At 35.9% G+C, this 10,825-nt stretch overlaps 1 protein-coding gene across 1 annotated transcript in view; it reads right to left on the bottom strand.

Moving 5' to 3' along the window:
• Positions 1-3,163: 3,163 nt before the first annotated feature.
• Positions 3,164-10,825, bottom strand: part of GCFC2 (GC-rich sequence DNA-binding factor 2) — a 74,384-nt gene continuing 66,722 nt past the window's right edge. Inside the window, exons 15-17 of the mRNA XM_030877695.3 lie at positions 9,984-10,130; positions 6,786-6,910; positions 3,164-5,954 (exon numbers count right to left, since the gene is read on the bottom strand). Coding sequence (XP_030733555.2) covers positions 5,837-5,954; positions 6,786-6,910; positions 9,984-10,130 — 390 coding nt within the window. The 3' untranslated portion in view covers positions 3,164-5,836. The remainder of the gene's footprint in view (positions 5,955-6,785; positions 6,911-9,983; positions 10,131-10,825) is intronic.

Here is a 10,825-nt window from a genome sequence, read left to right as displayed (position 1 = left end):
ATGCTTTTGAGGTTTACTTATTGTATACATTAGTTTATTTCTAATGTTGAGTAGTTTTCCATTGTATGAATCCACCACTTTATCAATTTTGGTTACAGTTTTGGGCTATTTTTAATAAGGCTCCTATCAACACTCTTGTACAAGCTTTTCTTGTGAACATATTTTTATTTTCTTAGGTAAATATGTAGGAGTGGTATTGCTGAGTTGTATGGTTAGTAAATGTTTAACGTTAATAAGAAACTGATGAACAGTTTTCCAAAGTGGTTGTTCCATTTTACACTTCCATCAGCAAACTAGGAGTGTTCCAATGGTTTCATATTCTTAGCAGCATTTGTTGATATTAGTCTTTTTCAGTCATTCTAGTGGATGTGAACTGGTGTATCATTCTGCTTTTAATTTGTACTTCCCAGCTGACCTAAGATATAGAATACTTTTGAATAAATTTAAAATTTTGATAAAGTCCAACTTATCCTTTTTTTCTTTCTTTGTTGGTACCTTCTGTGTCCTACCCCCAAAAAATCTTTACCTACTCCAGGGTCAAACACAGTTTATGTTTCTCCCTGCCAGCTTTTGTTTCTGGGCTTTACATTTAGATCTATGATTCACCTGCATGTGTGTGTGTGGAAAGTTAAGGGTTGAGGCTCATCTTATTTAATAGTTATTCAGTTGTTCCACCAATAACTGTTATACTCTCCTTTTCCCACTGTATTAACTTGACACTGTGGTCAAAAATTGATTATATATGTTTAGGTCTATTTCTGGACTCTTGATTCTGTTCCATTGATGTATTAATTTATTCTTATCCTAACATCATAGTCTTGATTACTGCAGCTTTATAGTAAGTCGTGAAACCAGAACGAGCAAGTCTTCCAACTTGTTCTTCCATTTCAAGATCGGTTTGGCTATTTTAAGGTCACTGTACATCTACATAAACTTTATTTTTTTTTTTTATTTTTTGGTTGCTGTGCACAGGCTTCCTCTAGTTGCGGCAAGTGGGGACTACTCTTCGTTGCGATGCGTGGGCTTCTAATTGTGGTCGCTTCTGTTGTTGCAGAGCATGGGCTATAGGCACGTGGGCTCAGTAGTTGTGGCTTGCAGGCTCTAGAGTGAAGGCTCAGTAGTTGTGGTGCATGGGCTTAGTTGCTCCGTGGCATGTGGGATCTTCCTGGACAGGGTTCGAACCCGTGTCCCCTGCATTGTCAGGCGGATTCTTAACCACTGTGCCACCAGGGAAGTCCCAGCATGTGGGCTCAGTAGTTGCAGCATGCAGGCCCTAGAGCGCGTGGGCTTCAGTAGTTGCAGCTCGCCGGCTCTAGAGGGTAGGCTCAGTAGTTGTGGTGCACGGGCTTAGTTGCTCTGTGGCATGTGGGATCTTCCCGGACCAGGGATCGATCCCATGTCCCCTGCATTGGCAGGCAGATTCTTAACCACTGAGCCACGAGGCAAGTCCCATAAACTTTAATATATTTTAATCAACCAGTCTTTGTTCTTTTTTTTTTAAAGCCTGGTAGAATTTTGGCAGGGACTGCATAACTATTAATCAATATGGGGAGAAGATACCTTAAACAATAACTGAGTTTTCCAATTCATGAATATACGTCTTTTTATTTAGGTTTATTTTTGGCTGCGTTGGGTCTTCATTGCTGTGCGTGGGCTTTCTCTAGTTGTGGTGAGTGGGGGCTACTCTTCATTGCAGTGTGCAGGCTTCTCACTGCGGTGGCTTCTTGCTGCAGAGCACGGGCTCTAGGTGTGCGGGCTTCAGTAGTTGTGGCACATGGGCTCAGTAGTCATGGCTTGCGGGCTCTAGAGCTCAGGCTTAGTAGTTGTGGTGCACGGGCTTAAGTGTTGCACGGCATGTGGGATCTTCCCAGACCAGGGTTTGAATCCGTGTCCCCTGCATTGGCAGGTGGATTCTTAACCACTGTGCAACCAGGAAAGCCTTTATTTAGGTTAAACATTTTTTTTTTCCTCAGCAATTTTCGTACTCCTCAGTGCCAAGTCTTTCTATAGATTTGTTCCTAGAATTTGATGTTTTTCACTGCTACTGAAGTGTTGTTTTAAAAATTTGTTTACAGTTAAATCACTAGCATGCCCCTGGACTTTGATATTTGTAAGATCTTGGTAAATTCACTTATTTGTTCTGAATTTTTTTTTTTTTTGTAGAGTGCATAAGACTTTCTACGTAAACAATCTTGTCATTTGTGAATGTCGACTCTTTTGTTTTAATCTTTATGCCTTTTTCTTGACTGACTGCATGGTTAGGACCTACAGAACAAGGATGAACAGAAATGGTGAGAGCAGACATCCTTGCTTTAATATTTTACCATTAAGTATGATGTTAAGTGTGGATGGTCTTTTGCAGATGCTCTTTATTAAAGAATTTATATTCCTGTTTTTGTACTGTGGGAGGGTGTTGAATTTTGTCCAGTGCTTTTTCTGTAATCATTAAGATGATTGTATGGTTTTCCTCTTTTATTCTGTTCATAGGTGAATTATACTGATAAAATTTTTAATGTTGACCCAAACTTGCCTTCCTGGAATAAACCCTATTTGGTCATGATGTATTAGTATTTTCCTTTTTATACATTGCCGGGTTCAATTTGCTAATATTTTAAGGATTTTTATTTCTATATTCATGAGGAATATTGGTCTATTTTCTTTTCTTGTAATACCTTTTTCAGGTTTTGTACCACATACGGTATTTCTTAGGAGTCATCTATATAAATATTTCGTCACAAGCCTAACAAATCCAAAACTCAATTGTTCTGAGGTATGTTTTCATGGCCATTGAAAGGTTCCTAAAAGCCATATGAAAGAAGTAAAAACAAAAAGTCATCTGTCTGATTCTGTAAAAAATTTACATCCTTTAAGTGAAAAGCTGAAAAAATCCAGGGAGAGAATTGAGATGTGAGATAAACTGCTAACTCAAAGATTTGTTTTTGCTAGTTGTTTTCTCTCCTTTATTCCATCCATTTCACAGTAACAGGAAAAAAGTGGGGGGGGGGTGTTGGAAAAGGGAACTCTGCACTGAGGATTAGGCAAGCTTCACAAATGTTTTTGAATATCCTCAGATATAGTATATGATGGATAAAAATACTGAGATTCAAACTCCAAGCATAATGAAATTTAGTTGAAAACTATTGGGAATTTAAATCAATTTAGTTTTAAAAGCAGTTCTAATATTTTCCACTCTACAAAAAGCAAAAGAAATCTCTCTGCCCAAGTTAAAAATGTAAGGGATCATCTAACACACCTTTAATTACAAATGCAAAAATTATAGGGAAATTTCAAATGTACACTTTAACAATTAAAAAGTTACAAATTTCATATAAAGTATCTGCCATTTATATAAAAAACAAAGGTCTTTGTGTGTGTATACACACATACCTACTTTTTAAGTAGAGAAAAGGTCTGAAAGGATAACAAAATGAAAACAGCAGTTACCTCTGGGAACATAATTGTGTAAGAATGCTAAATCCGTTTTAGCAATGGCTTGAATTTTCTAGATGAGATTCTACTCTTCATAATTTGTGTAACCAAAATAAACTTTAAAACACTGTTCATACCAGTGAATCATGAGTCTTCACTGTAGTAGAAACCACACACCAATCTGCTAAAATAAATTACATGCAGCTTCAAAACTAGGGGTGATAATGTCAGAGGCCACATGCTCAAATCCTACACGTAATCAATTTTTTCCTGATTGTCTTTTGGGCAACAATTTGCATAATACATTTAGGATGGCCCTCAAGTTATTTAAACAAATAGATTTAACAAAAATTATTTTAGTAAACTCTTTGAAAAATGTTTTTTTTTTAAATTAATTCTCATACACATAGCATGTTTCAAAGTTTTTATTTTATAGTTATTGAGAGTGCCACAAAGAATTTTTTTTTTTTTTGGCTGCGCTGGGTCTTCATTGCAGTGCGCGGGGCTCTTTGTTTAGGGGCTCTCACTAGTTGCCGCATGCAGGCCTAGTTGCCCCACAGCATGTGGGATCTTAGTTCCCCAGCCAGGATCGAACCTGAGTCCCCCGCATTGGAAGGTGGATTCTTAACCACTGGACCACCAGGGAAGTCCCTCAATTTCTTTTTGATTCAATGACCTTGCCTCACTTTCTTAATCGCACAAATTTTTTATTAGAAAATGAATCACATGTGCTGAATATTTATTTATTTATAATAAATTAATTTTATTTTTATTTTTGGCTGCATTGGGTCTTCGTTGCTGCACGCAGGCTTTCTCTAGTTGCGGTGAGCAGGGACTACTCTTCATTGTGGTGCGTGGGGGCTTCTCATTGCGGTGGCTTCTCTTGTTGTGGAGCACAGGCTCTAGGTGTGCAGGCTTAAGTAGTTGCGGCACACGGGCTTAGTTGCTCTGTGGTGTGTGGGATCTTCCCAGACCAGTGATTGAACCCGTGTCCCCTGCATTGGCAGGTGGATTCTTAACCACTGCGCCACCAGGCAAGTCCCTGTGCTGAATTTAAAATATTTGTTTCCTAAAGCGAGAGAGAGGCATGGACACATATACACTACCAAACGTAAGGTAGATAGCTAGTGGGAAGCAGCCGCATAGCACAGGGAGATCAGCTCGGTGCTTTGTGACCACCTAGAGGGGTGGGATAGGGAGGGTGGGAGGGAGGGAGACGCAAGAGGGAAGAGATATGGGAACATATGTATATGTATAACTGATTCACTTTGTTATAAGGCAGAAACTAACACACCATTGTAAAGCAATTATACCCCAATAAAGATGTCAAAAAAAAAAAATTGTTTCCTGTCTAGGCCTACCACCAATGACAAAAAAACCACAACAAAAAATAGTAACTACCTAACAAGCGATAACTTAGTACACCAAAAACATACACAAATTTAAAGAAAATGGCAAATGAGGGAAACTATAACATAGCACATTCAAAACATGGGTATCTTTGTTTTGTTTTTGTTTTTATTTTTGGCCATGCTGTGTGGCTTGCGGGATCTTAGTTCCCCGACCAGGGATTGAACCTGTGACCTCGGCAGTGAAAGTGCAGAGTCCCAACCACTGGATGCCAGGGAATTCCCAGAACATCAGTATCTTTAAAATATAAAGCTCTTACAAATCCATAAGAAAAAGATGAATAGATATTTCAAAAAGAATTACAAATGGCCAAAAGACAAGTAGTCACTCTCTAATAGCCAAAACAAATCATTAAAATAAGATTTTTTTCACCTATTAAGTGCAAGTGAGTTAAAAAAAAGAAAATACCTATTGCTGGTAGAGATTCATTGACCTTTCTTAGACTTCTGTTGGTACAATACATTGGTACACATTTCTGAAGAACAATTTGACAAGCATTAGTTATCAAAAGCCCTAAAATGCCTTAATCAGAATACTTAACAAGTAATTCATCCCGATTAAGATTTTCATTTAAACTCATCTGTAAACAGAGATAGTTAAAATGAAGAGAACTAAAAGAGGTTTTTATGGTTCAGGACAGAAGACCATCCAAGGCCAAAACAGCTATAACAAGCTTCCTTCAACTCCTTTCTTAAGCTGGAAAAGTCGATGGAAAAATCAAATGGAAATGGAAATATGTTAAACTCTTACTGTTCCTGTGTGTCTAATTCCTGCAAACACTGCAAAAAAAAGGGGCAGCCTTTCATGATACCAGAAGGTAGAAGGTGGAAGGAATGGAAAGACAGAGTCCTGCTTTTTGGGTGTTGCAAATCCTCCCCTCCATTACTGGGAATAAAGAAGTGGCAACATTTTTTCTTTTTTTCCTTCTTTCTCCAAGCAAAAGAGCCAAGTGTGACTATATTAAAACCTCATTTTAGTACTTTCCTATAAAGTTCACTCAAACTTCTTCAATTACTGATTTAAGATGGTCTAGGTGATATTCTTCTATGAAGGATTCTGCTTGATTCAAAGCTTTTATTTTCACCAGAATAAGAATTATTTCTTTGACTTCATCCCTGAAAAAAAAAACAAAAAAGCATTTTCCCTTTTAGAAATGCAATGTGTAAGGGCACAGTGAATCATAAGTAGTTAATCTGAAACAAAAACTTTACCTTATGCCAATATCTAAGATAGCATAAAATATTTAGATGCTACCTTCTCCACATAATCATGAAGTTCCAATACAGACTATTAGTGGATGTATTCTGGCAAATTTTAATGTGAATGACTATAAAAAAGGAGAAAAGCATAGATCAAATCTATCAGAAATCTGACTTGTGGTTTGCTGCTACCAGCAGCTTATATGGGCTATCCTGGCAGCAGTATTTATCCACAGATATCATCAAATGCTACAATTTGAGGTTTTAACTTTTTTTCTTTTTGGAGAGGTGGTTTACCAGAATACCACTGTATGTAAATCCTTAAACATCTAGTGCTGTGAATGAGATATCCAAAACAGAGATCTAGCTACTGCTGGGTAAATGCCAGGTTGCAGACCTGTACATAACAAATGTTGAGATTTTGAAATGGCTAGGATAATTAAGAAGACATTTAAAACATGCTTGATAAGAGGCTTTTGATTTATAGTTTTAATTTTAAATTCCCCTGTGATACAGTTTTCTGGAAGTGCTTATTTTGGAAGAGATTTACATTTAAAAATATGAACTAATATGCATGAGGTGTGAATATAAAATATTGAGTGATTCTAAAGATCATACATGAAAATATCTCCTAACTCTTCAGTGACAGTCTTAGATTTTTAAAAGTAAAGTACAAATCTTTCTAAAAATTGCTAAGAATGGAACCCTAAACTATGCTTATGGAGGTACAAATAAAATATGCATTACCTGATTTCACTTGTAGATAATTTACGTGCAGACTGCAGTAAAAACTGGATGAAGTTTTCTAGCTGGGGAATAGATGTTCTCGTGGCAGAATTTTGGAACCATTTTTCTGGTAAACATGCTGCTATCTGATAATCGAAACATTATTTTTAATAATGACAGTTATTATCTAAGGACTTTAGCTAACATAATTTCATTTAATCCTCATAGTACTCATGTTGGTTGAGTATTATTCTTCCATTTTATAGTTCATGGTTAAATAACTTTTGAGAATTTCCCCTTTTTCTGTCAAGGTTTTATACTTAAAAAAAAATCATATTTTGATACCGAGAGCTTAAAATAGACTACTCTTTATAAATACTTCCTAGTACTTGTAATACTTTCAATACTCTGTATTCCTGAGCGATTAAATTGTACAAAACATTTATAACTAAACACCAGAAATGTGTAGACACAAAATACTTTTAGTTAACATACCTACATTTGACCCTTAAACAATGCAGGGGGTTACGGGCAGTGACCCATTTGCAGTCGAAAACCAGTGTATTAACTTTACAGTCGGCCCTCCATATCTGTGGTTCGGCATCCAAGGATTCAACCAACTGTGGATTGTGTAGTACTCTAGTATGTATTTATTGAAACAATCCATGTAGAAGTGGACCCATGCAGTTCAAACCTGTGTTGTTCAAGGGTCAACTGTATAAAATAGGTACTTTTTTTTTTTTTTTTTTTCTGCGGTATGCGGGTCTCTCACTTCTGTGGCCTCTCCCGTTGCGGAGCACAGGCTCCGGACGCGCAGGCTCAGCGGCCATGGCTCACGGGCCCAGCCGCTCCGCGGCATGTGGGATCTTCACGGACCGGGGCACAAACCCGTGTCCCCTGCATCGGCAGGCGGACTCTCAACCACTGCGCCACCAGGGAAGCCCAAAATAGGTACATTTAATATGATTTCACAGTAAGAAATTGGGTGAGTTTGTGTATAATCTACATGAAGAAATAAATCAAGGTCATTCTAAGATACACTGAGTGAAAAAAATTAATTATGGTTTTGATTTTCTTGTAATTTAATACATTTCTTTAAATGTCCATGGCAGCATAAAGAGTCAATGTATGTGCATTCATTTTTTTTCTTTTGGGGGGGAAAATAACCCCAAACAACACTTACCATCATCATGTTAGAGGTAATGCATGATTTGGGGAAAAGTTTTGGAAAAAAAGAAAAATGTTAACAAAATAAAAAAGAAAAGAAAAACGTCCTCATAGCAGAAGGAAGAATTATTTTAAAAAAGGAGAGAGAATGGGAGCAAGGAAAAATCTGAGATCATACTATTTAAAGAAATTCTTGGTTTTGCTATAGTTGGTAAGATCAAGATCAGTACGTACTTCTAGAAAGTAGAAAGTTGCACCATATATATATTATAAAATATGTTAAATGAAAGTTCTGGAATGCACTCTTTCTAAAATAAATCTGACTGGTCAACACTGAAAACACAGTTGAGGAAAATGATTTACCCTATTTTTTAATCACCTTTATCAATTATCCAGAAAAAATACAGACACACTGATTGCCTAAGGCAGAAAGTCCTATAAGTCTTATCATGCAAACTGTATCTTTTTAAAGTTTAAAAACCAGCCCTTACTGGCTTGGAATTTAATGTCATTTGCCCTTGCTTTCTCCTTGTTTTGTACCACAAGTCTCAATAAAATTCTGAAGGAACTATCTAGCTTTTCCATAAATGATCCTGGGACTTATAAACACATTGTCTTGGTCTGGTTTTCTGGCCACAAGCTGTGGAGAGAATGTCATATATCCTCTTCCTTACTTCTGCATAGTAGAGTCTACGGTCAAAGAGAACTAAACTGAAACCTGAAACACACATAGGATGGATGATGATTGAAATTTCTGGTAGATAATGTAGTTTAAAACTACATGAAATAAAAACCACAGCTAGAAAAATGGAGGTTGTCTAGGAACTGCTATCTAATATTACATATATATTTATATTTTTAAAAATTTTATTTAAGAATGTAAATATTTTCCCACATTCTTAAAATGTTTTCCTCATGACTTTTATCTTATGGATAGACACTAATGTTTTTAGACATTTAGGTTCTTTCCAACTGTCAGCTATTATAAATAACGCTACAATACTATTCTTTGTACGTAGAAACCTTTATGCACATCTGATTTTTTAACATAGGATAATTTCCTAGAAGTAAAACTGCTGAGTAAAAGGGTATAAACTTTAAAGGTTTTATATCAATCATGCCAAATAGTTTCCAGAATTGTATTCCTCTTTCCATAGTGCAAAAGCTATTTCCCAGAATTGCCACTCCATACGTTCTAGATGAATGGTATCCCTGGAATGATGTGGGGCTGTTGTTTCCCTGTGCTTACGACAATACTGGAAATTATAATGGAAATAACAGCAAAAAATTTGCCAGCATAACAGGTAAAAACAATATCCTTACTGTATTATTTGCAATTCTCTGATTATTAGTATTGTTAATATTTTTCACATGTTTAGAAGTTATCTTTGCATATTCTTGTTTTGGTGAATTAGGCAATTCACCATGTTGCATGTCTTTGGGTCATTTTCAATAAGAATATTTGAATTGTTTACTGCTTTTTAAAAATGTGGGTATTTATCCTCGTTATGCATTGTAACTTATTTTTCTGTTTTTCAACTTTCTTTTTAACTTTTCGTTATAGAAAATTTCAAACATAAACAACAGGAGAAAGAGTAAGTATAGTGAGCCCAATGAACCCATCTTCCAGTTTTAACAATAATCAAATAATCCTGATACATTTTTGGTTTACTGAAGTTTTATATTTTTGTCAAATCTATTATTTTTTCTCACCATTTTTGCTTTTAAGTTCAGAAAGGACTCCCTTAACATCAGGTATAGTCATTTATCTTCTTAGTACAATATTTTGTAGTTTCATTTTTTTACACTTAATTCTTTACTTCACCTGTAATTTACATTGGTATGTAGTGAGAGGTGAGGATCTAACATTCATTTTGTAAACAGTTAACCAGTATACTTTTTTAAAATACTGGGTTCTTCTGGGTTTCTAGTCTGTTAAATTAATTTGTTGTTAATGTGAGTACCATAATTTTAATTATTTTGCTACAAAATTGATTTTAATAACTAAATTTTAAAAATGATAAAATTAGAATCAGTTTCTACACAACTTACCTGGTTGCACTTTTTAACAACATCTGGCCCAGGTATGGCATTGAGAAGAGCTATAATAAGATAACGATTCAGCAGCTTCCCTAGTCCTAGCTCTTGCAAAGTGTCTTCTGGGAGGAGTTCATTCCAAAGAAGAATATTGCGGAAGAGCTAAAACACAATAAAATGTCAAGTGAATGTGTACCTTTTCTCCAAAGGAAAACTGTAATAGTATCCAACAAACATAAAAAGTTGGTCAAACTCTTTTAAACTCTCACTACAATTGGCACTGTTGGAACTGTAAATTTTAGAATCAACAGAAAACATTTCTGAATAAACACTTGATTCTTTCCAACCTCCATATATTTGTTCATCCTATTTTCATTTTTTTAGGACAACCGCTCAAAATCTATTTCAAATTACCTTGCTGGAGCCTTTCCTGATCAATAATCTTCCTTCTCAATCCATACTCTCCTGGAGGCTCGGGCCATCAGATACAAGACCACAGGACCTCAGGATTCATAAAAGCACTGCTGTTAAAGCCTGTGTTACTGTTACCAATGTGTGACCTTCAGAAATCAATCAAACCTGAGAACTTCACTGCTCTAATATAGAAAATAAGATTAATAATAACCTGTGACTTTGGAGATACCTTGGGTAAAATACTTTTTAGAAAATCTAATAAAAGTAACATGGGTTGCATTTCCCTCCTCTAAATGCAGATCTTTCTGTGAATTTTATGGTATCTTCCACTTTCTTTCCAGTAATATATGTATCACGCTAGGTGCTAAACTACATCCAATTGTACTAATATGCAATGCCTTTTCACAATGTCATTTTTGATGTTGCTCCCTCTTCTTGAAAAG

This window comes from Globicephala melas, chromosome 12, assembly GCF_963455315.2.
Source record: "Globicephala melas chromosome 12, mGloMel1.2, whole genome shotgun sequence".
Taxonomy (NCBI): Eukaryota; Metazoa; Chordata; class Mammalia; order Artiodactyla; family Delphinidae; genus Globicephala; species Globicephala melas.
Note: the sequence above shows the minus strand (reverse complement) of the source record. Positions and strands in the feature narration are given on the sequence as shown.